At 43.9% G+C, this 21,070-nt stretch overlaps 1 protein-coding gene across 3 annotated transcripts in view; it reads right to left on the bottom strand.

The window, feature by feature from the left end:
- Positions 1 to 21,070, bottom strand: part of LOC138644861 (carboxypeptidase O-like) — a 164,955-nt gene that overhangs the window by 53,896 nt on the left and 89,989 nt on the right. For all 3 annotated transcript variants that reach the window (XM_069733750.1, XM_069733751.1, XM_069733749.1), the window contains one exon: positions 11,198 to 11,288. In XM_069733750.1, coding sequence (XP_069589851.1) covers positions 11,198 to 11,288 — 91 coding nt within the window. The remainder of the gene's footprint in view (positions 1 to 11,197; positions 11,289 to 21,070) is intronic.

The raw sequence follows: 21,070 nt of genomic DNA, 5'->3' as shown, positions 1-21,070 counted from the left end.
AGCTATAACTTTTTTTTTTGGCTGATGGAGCTGTATGGCAGCTTGATTTTTGCAGAACAAGATGACAATTTCAGCTATATCATTTTTATTTAGATTTGTCTTTTTGATCATGCTTTATTCCATTTTTTGTTCAGTGGTATGATGACAAAGCATCATTTTTTGCCTCATTTTTTTTCTTTTTTTTTACGGTGTGCACTAAAGGAGCTAACTAGTGTGACACTTTTATAGTTTGGGACACCACATTGCCAAATATGTATACTTTTATTGTTTATTTATCTTTTCAAAATAATATTTATTTATGGGTACAATATATTTTTAATTTTTTATATTTTTAAAACTTTTTTATAACTTTTTAACTTATTCTCACTGTGGGACTTTCACTTTCCGTAGTCTAATCGCAGTTTTAAGGTATAGCAATGCAGAGACATTGCTGTCTAATATATAATTGCCTAGAATACTACTTCCTGCAATTTGTGCCAACTTCCGTGGCTTTGTCCGGAGCTAATGTCCGGAGCTAATGTCCGGAGATTAATTGCCTAGAATACTACTTCCTGCAATTTGTGCCAACTTCCGTGGCTTTGTCCGGAGCTAATGTCCGGAGCTAATGTCCGGAGCTAATGTGCGGAGATAATGTCTGGAGCTAATGTCCGGAGCTAATGTCCGGAGTTAATGTCCGGAGCTAATGTCCGGAGATAAGTGACGTCAACAGTGTCCAGTGTCTGATTGGTTGCTGCCTGCTGCGAGCGACCAATCAGAAACGTGCCGTACTGTGACACACTCCGCCCGCCATTTTGGTGTGATTTTTGAATTTTTACCTCCCAGCAAGTTTCTACTGCGTGGAGGCGGGCCCAGTGACGTTGCTCTTCAAGCTCCTGCCGAATTTCGTCAAAAAAATGATAATACCATTTACCAAAACTATATATATTTAGTTGTGAAGTGGTTTAGTGACATTTTCACACCAATTTTGAACTTTTGTTTGGTGTTTTCTCTATATACTGCCTATTATTCACTGACTGTTATACTGAGAGACTGCCGTTTATTAACCTCTTCTTTGCCACATTGGGTATATTGCTCTATTATTTGCCACATATGGACATTGTCCATTATTGCCCAGCAATTTCTCTGCAATATAAACTGCCTATTTATTAATATCTGCATTCAAACACGCAAAGTTGTCGTCTGATGTCTTTCATCCCTCCCCTCATAAGCATGTTCATGGATCCTGTGTAACTGTACCTTAAATAACAAGAATTGTCAAGAGCTGGTGAGTGCAGCCATTTTTTGTTCTTTCTTACTATTATTTATTAATTGTATTATTCTTACATTTGAATAAATAAAGTATATATGGATTCTAGACTCCCGATTCTTTAGAATCGGGCTGCCATCTAGTATCTTATAACCCGTTAGTGCTGCAGATACACGTTTATAAACCATTTCTATTTTTGGAGGGTTTTGAGAGACAACTGTAGAATGCTAAATGCCTTATAAAATTTCACCGTTCAAAAAAAGGCTGTATTACAAAGGCAGGCAAATTTCTACACCTCAAATGTACTTATCCGACTGCAGTATAAATATAGGAATGTGATTTTTTAATCATCGTTTTTTGGGGGGGTTTGAAGCTCAACTGTATCACACTAAATGCAGTATAAAATTTCACAGCTCAAAATAAAGGCTGTATTACAATGCCAGGCAAATTTGCACACCTCAGACGGATGTAGACTGCAGTATAAATACAGCAATGCGATTTCAGAGCTTAAAAAAAGGGCGGTATTACACTGCCAGGCAAATCTGCTCACCTGCGAAAGATGTATGATACTGCAGTATGAATATAACAATGTGATTTAGGCTGGTTTCACACTTGCGTTTTGATCTCCATGCATTTTTAACGCGTTTCAAATGCATGCAAAAACGCATGTAAACGCGTGTCAACGCTGCGTTTTTTTACCACATGCGTTTTTGCATGCGTTTGCGTTTTTTTTGCACAATTCCAAAAATATCACCGGAGCCAAACAAAGATAACCTGACACCACCAATGGGAATAGAGAGGGCGTATATGATGGGCTCTTTATATAGAGACCCTAGGGCTACTGAAATGCTAACAGCTTGCTACTGTTTCCTGTGTCATAATGGATCTTAGCATGGAGAGCTTTTATTTCAACCTGGATTTCAGCTTCAAGATTTTTCTGGCCTGTGCTTTTGCTTGGGAGCAAGACTGAAACCGCGAAAGATGGAGAAGGAGACAACGTAGGTGTTTTTGGAGGCACCCCATAATAGAAGTGCGTGAGAGCCGTGGAGCCTATCACACGCTCTATGCTGAGCTGAATGCCAACCCGGAGAAATTCCAGGAGTACACGAGAATGTCGCAAGAATCGTTCCGGGATTTGCTGTCTCGTGTACAAGGAGCCATACGGCGGCAGGACACCCAGCTCCGTAGAGCGATTCCACCCAAGGAACGTCTGCTGGTGACATTAAGGTAAGTTCAAAATCTAAACCAATGACAGTCCCTATTTTGTTTATTCTGACAAGTTTTTTTTGTGTTTTCCTCTTTTTTTTTTCTTTTTAACCACACCATAAAAAGAGTAGATTGTAATGTTTTTTGTTTGTGTTTTTCTTCTAGATTTCTTGCCACAGGGGAGAGTTTATCTTCCCTCCACTTCCAATACCGGCTTGGAATAAACACCCTGTCCGGAATAGTTGTGGACACCTGTCGGGCTTTATGGAATGTACTCCGTGAGGAGTTTATACCAGTACCCACCGTGGACATGTGGCGCGAAATTGCAGATAAATTTTTGAATGTGTGTGATTTCCCCAACTGTTTAGGAGCGGTGGATGGAAAGCACATCCGCATTATCAAACCTGCCAGAACCGGATTGGAGTTTTTCAACTACAAAAAATATTTTTCTGTAGTGCTCATGGCAATAGCTGATGCGGACCGTCGCTTCATTGCCGTGGACATTGGAGCTTTTGGCCATGGCAATGATTCCCAGACTTTCAAGAGCTCGGATATGGGCTGTCGTGTGTATGGCAACAATTTTAATTTTCCTCCTGCACAGCCTCTCCCCAACACTCAAGGCCCACCGCTGCCATTTGTTATGGTTGCGGATGAGGCCTTCCAGATGTGTGAAAATCTGCTGAAGCCATATTCCAGTCGGGACTTGGACCACACTAGAAGGATCTTCAACTACAGACTGACCAGGGCCCGGAGAACAGTAGAGTGTACCTTTGGCATTCTGGTTGCTAAATGGTGCATTCTTGCAACAGCCATAAATCTAAAAGTGGAAACAGTCGACGAGGTGGTCAAAGCCTGTGTGGTTCTCCACAATTACATAATTACTAAGGAGCAACCCCACATTGAACTGGATGAACCAGTTGTCCACCCACTGCCTGATTTTCAGCATCACCCGCTGCGGTCAACTGCAGCTGTTGGTCTCATGCTGGACCAATTTGCGGCCTATTTTGTTTCAGATATTGGACGTGTGTCATGGCAGGACAATGTTGTATAAATGTCCAGTAATTTTCTACAATGATAAAAAATATTTAAAATTAATAAACTTTAGTGTTGGTTGTGTTTACCGTGTCTCCTATCTTTTTCCTCTCCAAACAAAGGTTGCCCAAAAACGGCCAGTACATATGTTTGTAATATCATTTTTTGTAATCCAAAACCAGGAGTGGGTGATAGAGGCAGAGGTAATAGTTATTATTTTAATATCATAATTGACCTCTTATTGTTTCACTCCCTATTTTGGTTTACAAATAATGATATAAAACACTGGCCACATACTTCTAATAATGGCAACCATGTTGATTTATTGGTAAGCTTGTTGACGTCACTGCGTCAAGACTGAGACAATCACTGTCACGCTATCTATACTCATCAACTCAAGTGTCAGAAATAATGAATTCATGATAAACATATACAGGGTCATGAATTCACAATTTCTTACACCTGGGCAGGCGAGCATAGATATGTAGCGTGAGTAGTGTTGAGCATTCCGATACCGCAAGTATCGGGTATCGGCCGATACTTGCGGTATCGGAATTCCGATACCGAGATCCGATACTTTTGTGGTATCGGGTATCGGTATCGGATCAATAGGGATGTGTAAAATAAAGAATTAAAATAAAAAATATTGATATGTTCACCTCTCCGGCGGCCCCTGGACATCACGCTGGTAATCGGCCGGCTTCTTTGTTTAAAATGAGCGCGTTTAGGGCCTGCGAATGACGACGCGGCTTCTGATTGGTTGCGTGCCGCTCATGGTACCGCCACGCGACCAATCAGAAGCCGCGACGTCATTCGCAGCTCCTAAATTCCTAGAATTAGGAGTTTAGTGAATGAGAATGACGTCGCGGATTCTGATTGGTCGCGTGGCGGTCACATGAGCGGCACGCGACCAATCAGAAGCCGCGACGTCATTCGCAGGTCCTAAATTCCTAGAATTAGGAGTTTAGTGAATGAGAATGACGTCGCGGCTTCTGATTGGTCGCGTGGCGGTCACATGAGCGGCACGCGACCAATCAGAAGCCTCGACGTCATTCGCAGGCCCTAAACGCGCTCATTTTAAACAAAGAAGCCGGCCGGTTACCAGCGTGATGTCCAGGGGCCGCCGGAGAGGTGAGCATATCAATATTTTTTATTTTAATTCTTTATTTTACACCTCACTATGGATCCCAGGGCCTGAAGGAGAGTTTCCTCTCCTTCAGACCCTGGGAACCATCAGGACACATTCCGATACTTGATGTCCCATTGACTTGTATTGGTATCGGATATCAGTATTGGCGATATCCGATATTTTTCGGGTATCGGCCGATACTATCCGATACCGATACTTTCAAGTATCGGACGGTATCGCTCAACACTAAGCGTGAGACAACCATTGTCACCTCAATTGGTGTGTAATAGATTAGGTATAAAGAAGAGAATATGGTGAATATACAAGGCAGTTATCAACTCAATAGGTCAGGTGTCCTAACTTATGAGTTTTTGGACACCTGACCTATTGAGTTGATAACTGCCTTGTATATTCACCATATTCTCTTCGTACTGTCACACTAGGCATATACAAAAAAAGAGTATGGAAATAAATGTTATATTTTTTGGGCCAGTTCATATCTCAATACTAAAGACACACATATAGCTGCAGTCTTGTATTTTTAACTAATGGAGATATGTTGTGGCCCAAAGAATACGTGTATGTCGAAGTTTCTTGGCGCACGGTGTGTATTGCCGGCGGCGATAGATACAATAAACCAAACATAATTGTGGCAAATTAAATTTTTTTTATTTAGTTAACAAATTGTAAAACTTATTTTTTGGTACCGCGACGGATTGTACCGCGACGGCTTGCGGTAGAGTGTTGTAAATGGGGGGGGTGTGAAGAACTGATGCCTGGCTAACCATGGACGATGCAGAGGTGGCAGGAGAAGGGGCAATGAAACTGGAAGGGTCTGGAAGTTCGGGGATGGGGCTTGACACATGAGAGGCTTGAGATGCACTGGAAGGGTGAGACAATACTGACAATACAGACACATCGGTAGGTGATGGGGGAGGAATACTAAGCGTTTTTTTTTTAATGAGTTTTTGTTTGGGTTTGCCTGGTAGGGGGACGTCTTGGTGGGCTCATATGCTGTAGCGAGGTGGCGGGAGACACGTCAGGGTCCGGCTGCACTGTGTCATAGTCCATTGCGCTTGACGATCACTCGGCCGTGCCAGAGTCCTGCAGCGTCATAGTGGGGGGAACATAAAGCCCTGCCAGGGTCCTGCTGCATCGTTGGGGGAACATAAAGCCCTGCCAGGGTCCTGCTGCATCATTGGGGGGGAACCTAAAGCCCTGCCAGGGCCCTGCTGCATCGTGGTGGGGCCGGCCTGATAGGCCATGCCTGAGTCCGGCTGCATCGAGGGGGTGGTCCGATATGCCATGCCCGGGTCCTGCTGCATCGGGGGGGTCCTGCCCAGAAAGCCATGCCTGGGTCCTGCTGCATCGGGGGGGGTCCTGCCCGGAAAGCCATGCCTGGGTCCTGCTGCATCGGGGGTGGTCCTGCCCAGAAAGCCATGCCTGGGTCCTGCTGCATACGGGGGGTCCTGCCCGGAAAGCCATGCCTGGGTTCTGCTGCATCGGGGGGGTCCTGCCCGGAAAGCCATGCCTGGGTCCTGCTGCATTGGGGGGGCCGGTCCGAAAAGCCATGCCAGGGTCCTGCGGGATCGTGGTGTCAGTGGAGGAGGTCCAAGCCGGAGCAGCGGTTTGTCACGGTGGTGGCGGTGGGATGTCCAACAGCACTCGTAATGGTGTTGCCGCTGTAGTGGAGTCCACCTGAGGAAGGAATTGAGGTGGCCGTGCAGTGGTATGCAGCAGAGGTAGGAATGGAGGATAATCGTGACAGTGACGCCACAGTTGGATATGCCGCCACTGTCTGCTGTAAATTGCGACTCTGCTACATAGCCTGCACAAAAGCAGCATTGCAGGCCTGCATCACACTGAGCTGGAGATCAGGGCTAAGGTGTTCCGAAATGCCCTGCTCAATTTGGTTGAAAAAATGATGAGCTTGCCTCTGGAGGTCGGCTTTAACTTGATCAAGGTTTTTGGTGACCTCCTGGATACGGCAATTTAAGAGGTTATGAGACACATCCATTCGGTCACCTAAAGCCTTGATTACTTCGTGTAAAACCAAGCTCAAGTGCAAAAACTCGGGCATGAATGACCTGTCCGAAGTCCTCTGTCGCTGCCGGGATGTGCCCGCAAAAAGTGGTGCAGTGGAAGAGGACTGCGAAAGGGGAAGACCTGATGGGCCAGCTCCCTGGTCTCCAGTAAGTGTGGAAGGGTCACCTGCTGCTGCGCTGCTGGATGGCTGGGACGGGTCCGTTGCTGCCGGCTGAAGGACCGCTCCAGAACCTGAGGCGACAGTCGTGCTGTGTGTGCTGTGAAAAAAGGAAACAGAAAATTAATACCAAAAAATAAACAGAAGCTAAATCCTGTGGAATTTAAAAATACATATTATGTCAATGCAATACAACCGAAAGCATGTGAGAAATACTTACGTTCTCATGAGAAGGACCGGTCTTAAAAATGACAGAACACGATGGTACTTGTACGGTCTGATCCTTGCTGCTGAACCACTGGCAACGCGACTCTCTTCGCGAAGGTCCTTGTTAATGCGGTCCTTCATGGAACGCCAACGTGTTCTTAGTTTGTCCACTGTTAAATAAAAATAAAATATAATGGTCAGTAAATGGACTTTTGGCCGTGCAAAGACAACTATGTGTGATGAAAGAAACCCTGAAGAGTTTCTTTCATCACACACAGTCAAGAGAGCACGGCCAAGGTCTCTGCTGCTTCACACTGCAGTGCAATACTTACCAAATGCACTACGGGCCCATGGCGGGGCATTGTCCCAGCCATCCCACAACGCTTGTGCCACCTCACTCCATAAACGGCGGAGCGGGCTGTTCATTGCATGCTGTGGATCCCGGCTGTCCAACAACGGAACTCACTCCTGGACCAGGGTTATCAGGAGGTCGTTGTCATGAAACCTAAAATTAAAAGAAAATAATTAAAGTTTGCTCAATCACATAAGGAAAAGAAAGAGAACAGATGCTGAGAAATGGCATGAATACGAAAGTCAACATACTAAAGGATTCCAGAAGAAAAATTTAAATAAATACGAGTGTAAAGAAAGGAAGATTCAAGAATATTACAATGAGGACAGTCAGCCTTGTATACATACCCGCTGCCATCTTCCCACCGGACCTTCACTCCGCTGCTCCTGCCCGGTCTGTGCCTCAGTAGAAGTGCTCTAAAAAAAAGTAAAAATCAAATTGTCACACGTGTCGATGTGACAGGGAATACTTACCAATCTGACGAGGCAAACACTCACCTCACTAACGTGCTCCACTTCCGACTCACGTGGCTGGTACTCCTCCTCAGATGAAGACTCCGCGGAAGACATTCTGATGCATGTAGAAAGAAATAAATGGAAGAAATTAGGACATGTAGAGCCAAAAAATAGAAAATAAAGGCATTGGCTAGGATATACTCACATTGATTTGGGTCTTGTCCTCCAAAATGCGGCCTGACAGTGTCTTGTCTTTTTCAGAGTCTGATGAGAAGTGTCCTGAAACTTCCCCCAAGCTCCCTTTTATCACCTTGAAGCTAGGGGGTGGCATATCAGTGTCTAGACATCCTTATCTTAATTGAAACGCATGCGTTTAAAAACGCATGCAAACACATGTACGTAAAAAACGCATGCGTTTCCATTGACTCCAATGCATTTTTTGCCGCAAAAAAATGCATACGAACGTATGAAAATTACTACATGTTGCATTTCTGCAAATGAACGCATGCAGCAAAAAAACGCATGCGTTCAAAAACGCAACCAAACGCGTATAAAAAAACGCATGCGTTTTTAATGTTAAACATAGGGAAATAAACGCATGCGTTTTTTTGCGGTACAAACGCTGCAGATCAAAACGCAAGTGTGAAACCAGCCTTAAAAAAGAAAAAAACTTTTGGGGGGTTTTTGAGGACAAACTGTAGCACAATAAATGACTTATAAAATATCACTGCTCAAAACAATGCAGTGGTACAATGCTAGGCAAATTTGCACAATTTATATGGATGTATGAAACTGCAGAATCTATATAGAAATGCTATTGAAATGCAACCAAGTCTGGCTGTATGCTTTTGAAGCACAACTGCCGCAATGTATAATATTTCCCTGCTTAGAACAATTTGCAGGACTAAGAGCATAAAGAATGTTATCTTGAAAATAGGTTTTTGTATCAGTTGCATGCTGCAGCATAAGGGAAGCACAAATCATCCTATCCTGTCCTATACAATACCTTCATCACAATCTCTTCCTAAATGCTGCTAACAACAGTATTAATTTGTATTGTAGTTAGCTCTAAGAACGGCTGTTGTTGAACTTAACATAAATGTAAACTTGGTTGAATCCCTGGCTAATACGCAGGTACAGATCTGTCCCTCTCTCATCAGCACCTCTTCCTACTCCGCCTGTGTCTGGAGTACATTGTGCAAAGCATGGCGTCACGGGTCTAATACAGATATGGTGATGCTATGCAACCAGCTAATCAGAGTGATACCACAAATAAGTTGGCTCCGGAGTAACAGTGACTCTCAGGCAATGCTCTAATGTTCATTGGTTATCTACAAAGTGCCAAACCTGTAGGATGGAAACTCAAGCTTCAGCTTGAACATTCAAAAAATACTCACCAAGTAACAAGCATCCTGAACACACTGATTCTCAAAGCGACTAACGACTAGAGATGAACACTGTTGCTCATCACTAAAACACCCCCTTATTGTAATTAATATTATTTAGTAAAATTTCTCAGCTTGCTCTAGAGGTGGCTGTCACAATTGTATCACTTAGCTACATGAGAATACATGAAATTTGCATAAAAAATTAAAGCTACAGTGCTGTCAGTACTAGAGATGAGCGAACCTTTCAAGGTTCGGTTTGGATCAGCGAACATCCCGATGTTTGCAAACATTTGATTTTGGGAGGCAAAATCAAACGCATAGACAACACCTTCAGGGGGGCAAAAAAGCTGCCAAAATAGCTAAAATTATCGGCAGACACCCGGAAAAGGGACATCAATTGACCCATGAATTTTGGTATAAATAAATATTTTTTTTTTAAATTGATGTGGATTCCCCTGTATTTTTCATAACCAACCAGGCAAAACTGATAGCTGTGAGCTGCAACCCTCAGATGTCAGTGTTATCAAGATTGGTAACCAAGAATAGAGGGGTCCCCATGCTGTTTTTTTAAATTATTTAAATAGATAACTTAATACACCCCATTTTTGACAACCAGCCAAGCTAAAGTTGACAGCTGGGGGGGGCTTGTTTTCCCAGTATGGTTAGGGGCCATAGATATTGCCCCCCAGCCTGAAAACAGCAGCCTGCATCTGCCCTAGAAAAGGCACATCCATTTTGGAGCATTACCTGATTCTTCCCGCTTGTCCTGTGGCGATGGCAAGTGGGGTTCATATTTATGGGGTTGATGTCACCTTTGTATTGTCTGGTGTGGCTGTGAGTTTATTTATAACATAATTATAGAATTCATAATAGATGGGCATCTTATAGACACCTCTCCATTACTAACCTGCGAGCTTGATGTCACCAGACAATACAAAGATGACACCATTCTCACAAATATGAACCCCATTTGCTACCATTACAAGGCATGTGGGATGGTTGTGCGCTGCTATGTGCTATGTTTAGGCTGGGGGGCCAATATCCATGGCCCCTTATCGGCCTGGGAATATCCACCCCAGCTGTCTACATTAGATTGGCTGGTTGTCAAAAATGTCCGGTACCCCCACACTGTTTTTTTAATTATTCACTTAAATAATTAAAAAATATGGCATGGTAACCCCTCTATTCTTGACAACCAGCCTTGCTGAAGCTTACAGCTGAGGGTTCTAGCCCACAGCTGTCAGTTTTGCCTGGCTGGTTATCAAAAATACAAGGGAATCATATGTAATTTTTTTTATATTTATAGCACAGCCGGTGGCTGATGATTGCTCCCATCAGCCACCGCTTTCTCTCTCTGTTAACAGTTGAATACAACTCTCAACATTGTCTCCTGCTAGCATTGATCACAGCACAAGCAGGGTACCGTGATGTGAGCTGTCTTCACTTCAGCACCTGCCGCCGGGAACAGTGAAAACAGTACCACTGATTCCCAGGCACTGGTACGTGTCACACTGATGACACAGGAATGTCATCCTTGTGTCATCAGTGTGCACATGTGCAGGACGTTTTGTGGCCCGTGCTGCTACCGGAGACACTGATGTTTGAAAGAAGCCTCAGTAAACTTAGTCATTTGCCGAACTTTGGCCGACATTTGCATATTTTTAGGAAAAATGCTCAGGAATTCGAACACGAATCCGAATGAGCTACGTTCATGTTGAATTTGAGATTGGCGAACGTTTGTCGAACAAATTCGTTCATTTCTAGTTAGTACTGAAATTATATATTATAAGGACAATCATCACAGAATTTTGCATCTAAGATTAAAAAGGTGGGGAAAAGTATACAACCATAATGCTCCATTGTGAAGGACACAGAACATTTGGAGCTAATAGTTGCTTAGAAATTTCTAGTTATCGAGTGATAAATTGCCAAATGTGGAATAGCTATTGGGCAAAAAAAATACTCAAAATGCTACTTACTACACCACTTGGCATCAAAATTTCTATTCAGGTCCACTCCATAACAGGTGCCATTATTATATGGTGCTCGATTCTTTCTCCACAGACGTTCCTGTTTTTGAAGAAATACAACTTTTGTTTATTGTCCTTAATTTGATCGCCTATAATGCGGTTATTCCATTTCAGAAAACTTTTGTCTGCCAGTTTAGTTCATTATAAAAAAGCAAACCGAACTTAACTCACACTCCATGGGTTCAGTGTTGTGCAATCGGACACAGCGGTGATGTCACGTCGACACTGCTGCAGCCAATCAGTAAGGTCAGTGTCTATATCCATATAGATAGCACAAGTCATCAAACCCCGTATTAAGCCATGCACAGACATACTATACTTGGTCAACATTTTACATCAGCATTAATAAGCCAAAATCAGGAGTGGAGCAATTGGAGGTAAAGTTTAATAGAAACACGTACACCACATCTGCATTTTTCACCCACTCCTGGTTTTGCTTTACAAATACTGAAGTAAAATACTGACAAAATGCTGAACGTGTGAACGTGGCCTTATCCTCGTTTTCAGATCTTGCCATTTTGATAAATCAGCTTTTAATCATAATATAATATTATTATTATTATTATTATTATTATTATTAATAATAATAATATAATTAATAGTAATTTTATTTCAATACTGCCAACATTATCTGTGGCACTTTGCAAATTGATATTTATACAAATCCTGCTTTTTCAATAAAATTCTAAAAAAAAAAATCAGAATACATCTTAACCCCTTCATGACCTTGGGATTTTCTGTTTTTCCATGTTCGTTTTTCGCCATAAAGCCATAACTTTTTTATTTTTCCATCAATATGGCCATGTGAGGGCTTATTTTTTGCAGGACGAGTTGTATTTTGAAAGCCATCATTGGTTTTGCCATGTTGTGTACTAGAAAATGGGAAAAAAATTCCAAGTGTGATGAAATTGCAAAAACAGCGCAATCCCATGCGTGTTTTTTTGTTTGCCTTTTTGCTAGCTTCACTAAATGCTAAAACTGACCTGCCGTTATGATTCTCCAGGTCATTACGAGTTCACAGATGCCAAACATGACTAGGTTATTTTTTATCTAAGTGGTGGAAAAAAATTCCAAAGTTTGCTAAAAAAAAAAAAAAAATTGCGCCATTCTCCGATATCCGTAGCGTCTCCATTTTTTGTGATTTTGAGTTGGGTGAGGGATTATTTTTTGCGTGCCGAGCTGACGTTTTTAGTGATACCATCTTGGTGCAGATACATTCTTTTGATCACCCGATATTGCATTTTAATGCAATGTCGCAACGACCAAAAAAAGTAATTTTTTTTTCTCGCTACGCCATTTAGCGATCAGGTTAAGCCGTTTTTTATTGATAGATCGGGCAATTCTGAATGCTGCGATACCAAATATGCATATATTTCAATTTTTTTTATTTTGAATGGGGCGAAGGGGGGTGATTTAAACTTTTATATATTTTTTTATGTATTTCATATTTTTTTAAACATTTTTTATTTACTTTTGCCATGCTTCAATAGCCTCCATCGGAGGCTAGAAGCTGACATAGCCTGATCGGCTCTACTACACAGCAGCGATCATCAGATCGCTCCTATGTAGCTTAATTACAGGCTTGCTATGAGCGCCAACCATAGGGTGGCGCTCACAGCAAGCCAGCATCAGTAACAATAGAGGTCTCAAGGACCTCTATGGTTACTATCCTGATGCATCGCTGACCCCCGATCTTGTGACGGGGGTCTGCGATTAGCGCATTTCCGGCCGCACGGCCGGAAGCGGTAGTTAAATGCCGCTGTCAGCGTTTGACAGAGGCATTTAACTAGCTAATAGCGGTGGGTGGATCGCGATTCCACTCACCGCTATTGCACGCACATGTTCAAAACAGCTGACATTTCGCAGCTTTGATATGGGCTCACCGCCGAAGCCCACATCAAAGTAGGGGATCTGACATCTGACGTACTATCCTGTCCGAGGTCAGAATGGAGAAGACAGCAGATAAGGGAGAGAGAAAGCTCACAGGGGTGAGAGAGACAGAGCACAGGGGAGAGACAGCTCAAATGGGACAACACATGAGGGGAGAACAAAGCAGAGGAAGGAGAGAGACAGAAGACAAGGGGGATAGCACATGGGGTAGACACAGGTCAAAGAAGAGAGCACAGATGGGAGACGTCAGCACATGGGGAAAGAGAGAGTGGATAGGTGGGTGAGCACATGGGGGGAGAGATTCTCAAAACTGCAAAGCCTGCCCCCATCGTGACATTGACTCTCTCCCGATGTGATAGCATTTGGCCTCCATCTAGTACATACATAAATACATACAGAAATTGGACCAGAACTAGAAGCTAAGTGGAGTAGCAAAAGACCACTGGAGAATATGTATACACATAATATTTATTTTAGAAAATCACATATAAAATCAGACTAAACATCATACATTTAAACATATTAGACATAGTAGAAAAAACAAATAGAGGAGACATGAAGGTAGGCAAGGAATAGGCTATACATCAGTATAGAACATGGGAAAGCTGGGTAAATGAGAATCACAAAAGTGATGTATATAGGTGACACCAAGTAAGAAACACTGTGGATAGTTGTAGGGTATACATATATGTCAATAACATGAAGTGCCACTAAAGTAAGTGCATGCTCACCCAAGGAACGTCCAGACCACACAGAAATTGGAGTAAACTAAAAAGTTACCAAAGTACAGGGTGGGCCATTTATATGGATACACCTAAATGAAATGGGAATTGTTGGTGATATTAACTTCCTGTTTGTGGCACATTAGTGTATGGGAGGGGGGAGACTTTTCAAGATTGGTGGTGACCATGGTGGCCATTTTGAAGTTGGCCATTTTGGATCCAACTTTATTTTTTCAATGGGAAGAAGGTCATATGACACATCAAACTTATTGAGAATTTCACAAGAAAATCTGGTGTGCTTGGTTTTAACGTAACTTTATTCCTTCATGAGTTATTTACAAATTTATGACCACTTATAAAATGTGTTCAAAGTACTGCCCATTGTTTTGGATTGTCAATGCAACCCTCTTCTCCCACTCTTGACACACTTATAGCAACACCGCAGAAGAAATGCTAGCACAGGCTTCCAGTATCCATTGTTTCAGATGCTTCACATCTTGTATCTTCACAGCATAGACAATTGCCTTCAGATGACCCCAAGGATAAATGTCTAAGGGGGTCAGATCGGGAGACCTTGGTGGCCAATCAACTGGCCCACGATGACCAATCCACTTTCCAGGAAACTTCATGTAGGAATGATTGGACCTGACACCCATAATGTGGTGGTGCACCATCTTGGGTGTCAGGTCCGAGCATTCCTACATGAACAGAATGAGGAAGCCAGTCAGGGGAAATGGCGCTGTCAGGTTGCAGCTGAGGGGCACAGATGACCGGGACGCAGACTGATGTAAGTTCAGCATTGAATTAGGGTTTGTGTTTTAGCCTCATAATATATGAACTGATGGACTTTTGCACTTTGTGATTGAAATAGGGCTCACACTTACTAGAATATAGGAGGGATTCCTGTGTTAATGATGATGGCATTGCTGTAGATATATTAGCACTTTGCACTTTATTCTATTTATTATATGCCATGGTCTATGACACAATATCCCCCTTTATGAATATTTTTAAGTAAATCCTGCTTAATTTTACTATCTTTAGTCATTGCTTACCTGTGCCTTATTCAGTTGCTTTGAGAATATCCCTTTGTGTATTTTATTTTATATTTAAATTTTTTTTAATAAAATATTACTTTTAATTATATTCCTCTACCTAAGCCTCTTTGTCCCTTTTGAAATAAAAGGGAATGATGTATGTTAAGGTTATTATATGAGGTTGGCTTTTCAACCTATTTTTTGGGGGATTTTTGTGATGTACAGTGTCACATTACGTCTGGCCCTATACTTTTCTTTTTCCTGAACAATGGACCCAGTTCGTGCACTCTGTGATCAGGTGATGAATCTGACCCAGATGGTTCAGGATCTGGCCAGGGATCACCAGAGGATAGAATCATCACAGTCCCAACTTCAGGGTCAGTTTAGTAATCTGGGTGGCTCCCAAAGTGCTCCACACCAACAGTGCATATGTCTCCTCTACTCTCTGATGTATAGTTGACCTTCCCCGAACCAGTTGTGGCACTTCCTGACAGATTTTCAGGGGGAAGGATCAATTAAGGGTGTTTACGGAAAGCTGTAAATTATTCTTTATGCTATTACCCTGGTCTTCAGGGGATGAGTCCCAGCGGGTGGGTATAATTATGTCCCTATTGCGTCGGAGTCCTCAGACTTGGGCATTCTCTTTGTCCCCACTAGACCCCTAGATCGCTCTTCTGTTGATGCCTTTTTTGATTCTTTATGGATGATTTATGACAAACCTGATAGGGTCCAGGTCGCAGAGACTACTACTCAACTTCCTTGAGAATTCAATGTCACTTGACAGCTAGTGGTCCCAGAAGCACTGGTAGTAAAGCTGGCTAAAAAAGCTCACAAGATTGGTGTTTGCAATGACTGGTATACTGGCCTCAATTGCAACAAGAGGTTGAAGGTATTTACTGAAGATATCACTGGTGTGATCTAAACAAACACCTAGAACAGAGGCTATTCAAACTTCAGCGTCCTTGGAGCTCTGAAGATTGACTATTTGATTAATGGAATTTCACAAAATGGCTATGGATACTGCTTGGTGACGAACGAAGTGGAACATTCAAGTTGATCCCCGATGTTAGGTGGACAACTTCAGTCAGGGGACCTTGTGTTAGTGTGGGCAAAGCAACCCGGAACAAGCCATCATTGGGAGGCAGTACCAGACAGAGTAGTGAGTAAGATCGATCCGGATTACTCAGTTAATGAGGTTAGACCTGAGACAGAAGCTGTTTCGGCTCACCATTTGGGACAGAAAATGAACCAGGAGTCAACTTACAACCTCTGGTGGCTGAGTCCCCAAATACCCCAGATGCCCCTCTAAGGAAGAGCTCAGCAGGACTAAGCAGACTAACGCCAAGATTCCCCTTAACCGATATGCTCAGGATGAATTTTTTTTGGTCCCAGATATAGCAGAAAACCAAGGAGTACAGTTAACTGTTGGCTGAACCCAGACTACCTGTCGGTAAACCACTAACTCAAAAGGATTCCACTCGCCCAAGGACTGGTGAGCAAAAACAGGGGAAAAATGTAATGAGGAGCTGTTATATCTCAGAAGAGCTCTTGCAGGATGTGCCATCTGCTAGCCAGGCAAAATCAAGTGGAACCAAATTGTACTGGAAGATTTCCAAGGGCAGTGACTTCATGTGCTTGACCTGATCAGGTGACTTTCAGGAAGGAGATCCTTGATATAAACGCCCTGCTAACCAAACAGTAGGCAGATTTGGTGCCCTTGAAGAAAGTGGAGCAGATATGCTTCAGGGATTTCACTGAGGCCAGTGTAACAGGCCTCAGCAGAAAGTTGGCACCATCAAAGTGTCGGTCATCACCTGACAAGGCCCGGAATCTGCACAAGAAGACTTCTAGCTTTGTCTGCACTAGTCAGGACCAGGATCCGCACCCCATGCCAGTAAAGCTCATGAGCCAAGGTGTACTCTACTCTGCTCCAATCCTAAGAGACTTCCATAGGCCATCAAGCCGATAAGATACGTGAGGAGACTACAACAGGCGAGGCCCGCCTGCGATTGCAGAGGAACAGAGCGCATGAGCAGAGCCAACACTTCTAGCTGTCATCTAAGGTACCGGGGTTGGCTGGGATTAGTTTCTCATGTAGGGAGTGGGCCATTTTGTGCGTGGGAGGCTCACTGGGCTTTGATAGACTACATCAGAGAGAGACTTGCGGCCTAGCGGGAAAACCTGGTGACCCCTGCTAGGGCCAGATTTGTAGAGAGAGAACATTAACATTAGTTAATAGCGAAATACTTCCCTTGCTTTTCCAAGTTGAATTTTGACCTGCTTAGGTACTAACACTAATTGTTCACTTGAAGTCACTGTATATAAATTGAACTATAATCATCTTTGACTGTCTCCGCTTGTGCCTCTGTGCACTGCATCCAGACACCTACATTACATTCTCGCACTTTGCACTCATGAGGGGTGGTACCCTTGTAATGGGGGTCAGGGTGGTAGCAGTACCAAGGGATTGCTGCTGCTTCCTCATCACACCCTGAAGCTCCGCTACAGAAATATCATGTCCATTTTGTGGTGTGCTGTGTGTGTCAAGTAGTTCACCCACCTGTGAGTCAGAATCCTTCACAGCATACAGGTGTTATAAACTTAGTGCTAAGTGCAGTGGAGATCAGTATCACGGGTCAGAAAAGAGGCCGAGAGACAACAGGTAAGAGTTCAATAATATTTATGATGGTATGCAGGTAAACAGCTATGACACAGCAGGTTAGTAGCAGACAGAGCTGGATAAGCAGTAAGCACGTGTACAGACCGTGAAAGTCCAAGTATGTCAGATCCAGAGACCTGGAGACCAGGCCAGGCCTCCTAGCAGGGAACAGTCCAGCAGCAGAGATCAGTGCAGAGCAGATCCAAGGAAACAAGTCTTATGATGAAGAGTTGTAGATCCGGAGACAGATGGGGTATCCCAAGGTAACGAAGAAACCAGCAAGCTTGATCACAAGTCCAGGAACAAGATACTCAAGCAATGAGTAATATACAGAGCTCCCTTATATACACCACAGACAGGAACAAAGAAAGTCTGACAGGAAGCAAGATGACCCCCGTGAGGCCAGTGACTCCATCTTAGGTAAGGGCAAAAGTAACCGAACTGAGGGCAACAGCAGACAGGAACAGATGTACAGTCCAAATCCTTACAACAGGGCTCCAATCCGTCGCAGACACACACAAATATTATCAAAGTCCCGATTCATTTTCAATAAAACTTTACTTAACTCGTGCATCTTCATAACAGTTACAGTCCATCCATTTTCCCAATACATGAGTAATCCATCTCCTGCGTATTCCCTGGTCTGCTCCCTCAGCTTTTCTTCCTGCACCATGGCACCCAGACCCGCAGCTTCCTAAGCCATCCAGCTAGCTGATACTGAGTGCTCCCTGTCCACTTTCCCCATCTTGGGTGAAAATTCAGGTTGCCTGCGCAATTCCTGTTCGGACCGTAAGTCCCAGACGTCACGGGTAGGGTTGAGCGACCTTGACCTTTTTAGAGTCGAGTCGGGTTTCGCGAAACCCGACTATCTCAAAAGTCGAGTCGAGTGGAATCGGCCGATTATCGCGAAAAGTCGGGGATCGACCGAAACACGAAACCCAATGCAAGTCAATGGGGGAGCATAGTCGGCAGTGAGTAGAGGCCAGGAAACCATGTACAGAGCCCATTTTAATGGCAAAAACATCCATTCTTGTTACTGAAGCTTGCCAATCTTAATTTAGCTTATAATAATTGTAAGGCATTTTAAATTGGGGTCATTTGGCTAAAGTTGTGGGGGGTAGGGCTGGTTCAAGTAATTAGTGGGCCCAGTAAATCTGGACCACGTCACGGCAGTGGAGCAGGGAGAGATAAGTATTTCAACTTTGCAAGTGCTGTGATCCTGAGCAAGCAGGGGGGGGCCACTCGTTGGCATTGGCACTGGCACAGGGCCCCTCAAAGTACAGCGGTGTGTTTGCACGGCGGGGGCGCCTCCCACCGGCAGCAACACTTTTGCGTACTATGAGGGGCCCTGTGCCAGTGACGTCGCCAACGAGTATTCCTCCCCACCCCCTGATGAAGGAACCTGCACCTTCATCTGCACCTTCCTCTTTGTCCCCGTGTAAGGTGGTATGGTATGCGGGAAGGGGGACCTGACTTTCAGCAGGGTCACAATCTTGCAGTGTAGCGTGCACGGGGAATGTTGCATTATGGGTCAATGTACCAGCAGACTCATCTATCACTGGCTGGGAAATGGGCAGGATGAGGGGGAAACAGATATGGGCCCAAAGAATAAAGTGGGCTAAATGCAGTTCAAAATTGGTAACAGGACTAACCAGGGGGCATTGTTTTGTTCAATGGAGGACAACTGGAATGAGAGGCTGACACAGAGAGTAGGCCCAAATCAGTAAGTATTCTAAATGCAGTTCAAAATTGGCAACAGTAGTAAACCGGCGGCACAGCTTTGTTCACTGTAGGAGAACAGCAAGGAGCGGCAGACACAGATAGAAGGTCCCAACCCAACTAGTAGGCCTAATGCAGTGTTGTTTTCAACAACTACTAAACGAGAGCCAGAAGATTGAAGCAATGGAGAGGAAACCTGTGGAACACCTTGGAGTGGAAGACACCGTCTCTACACCCCAGACCCAACTTGTAGGCTGAATGCTGTGTTGTTTTCAACAACTACTAAACAAGAGCTTTAAGATTGAAGCAATGGAGAGGCAAACTGGGGAACACCTTGGAGCGGAAGACACCGTCTCTACAACCCAGACCCAACTTGTAGGCCGAATGCAATGTTGTTTTCAACAACTACTTAAGAAGAGCCAGAAGATCGAAGCAATGGAGAGGCAACCTGGGGAACACCTTGGAGTGGAACACACCGTCTCTACACCCCAGACCCAATTTGTAGGCCGAATGCAGTGTTGTTTTCAACAACTACTAAACAAGAGCTTTAAGATTGAAGCAATGGAGAGGCAACCTGGGGAACACCTTGGAGTGGAAGACACCGTCTCTACACCCCAGACCCAACTTGTAGGCCGAATGCAGTGTTGTTTTCAACAACTACTAAACAAGAGCTTTAAGATTGAAGCAATGGAGAGGAAACCTGGAGAACACCTTGGAGCAGAAGACACCGTCTATACAACCCAGACCCAACTTGTAGGCCGAATGCAGTGTTGTTTTCAACAACTACTATACAAGAGCTTTAAGATTGAAGCAATGGAGAGGCAACCTGGGGAACACCTTGCAGTGGAACACACCGTCTCTACACCCCAGACCCAACTTGTAGGCCGAATGCAGTGTTGTTTTCAACAACTACTAAACAAGAGCTTTAAGATTGAAGCAATGGAGACGCAACCTGGGGAACACCTTGGAGCGGAAGACACCGTCTCTACACCCCAGACCCAACTTGTAGGCCGAATGCAGTGTTGTTTTCAACAACTACTAAACAAGAGCTTTAAGATTGAAGCAATGGAGACGCAACCTGGGGAACACCTTGGAGCGGAAGACACCGTCTCTACACCCCAGACCCAACTTGTAGGCCGAATGCAGTGTTGTTTTCAACAACTACTAAACAAGAGCTTTAAGATTGAAGCAATGGAGAGGCAACCTGGGGAACACCTTGGAGCGGAAGACACCGTCTCTACACCCCAGACCCAACTTGTAGGCCGAATGCAGTGTTGTTTTCAACAACTACTAAACAAGAGCTTTAAGATTGAAGCAATGGAGAGGCAACCTGGGGAACACCTTGGAGCGGAAGACACCGTCTCTACACCCCAGTCCCAACTTGTAGGCCGAATGCAGTGTTGTTTTCAACAACTACTAAACGAGAGCTAGAAGCTCTAAGCTATGGAGAGGAAACCTGGGGAACACCTTGGAGCGGCAGACACCGTTAGTAGGCCCTACCGAAGTAGTAGTAGTAGCCCCAATGCAGTTTTCAAATTCCTATAGGCTGAAAATCAGACTATTGACACTCAGCTTTTTTAAAAGGAGGACAGCTGTATTGAGTGGTGCAGACAGACACAGGTAGTAGGCCTTAAACACAACATTTGGCTCAATGCAGTTTAAAAAAGGTTACAGGGGTACACAGGCAGCATTGGTCTGTTCAGTGGAGGGCAATTTCAATTATGGACCACAGACAGAGTTTGTATGCCTACTATTAAAAAAAGGATGCTCTATGCAATTTAAAATAGGTTCCAGG

This window comes from Ranitomeya imitator, chromosome 7 (genome assembly GCF_032444005.1).
Source record: "Ranitomeya imitator isolate aRanImi1 chromosome 7, aRanImi1.pri, whole genome shotgun sequence".
In the NCBI taxonomy this organism is placed as follows: domain Eukaryota; kingdom Metazoa; phylum Chordata; class Amphibia; order Anura; family Dendrobatidae; genus Ranitomeya; species Ranitomeya imitator.
This window is presented reverse-complemented; position numbering and strand designations above follow the sequence as displayed.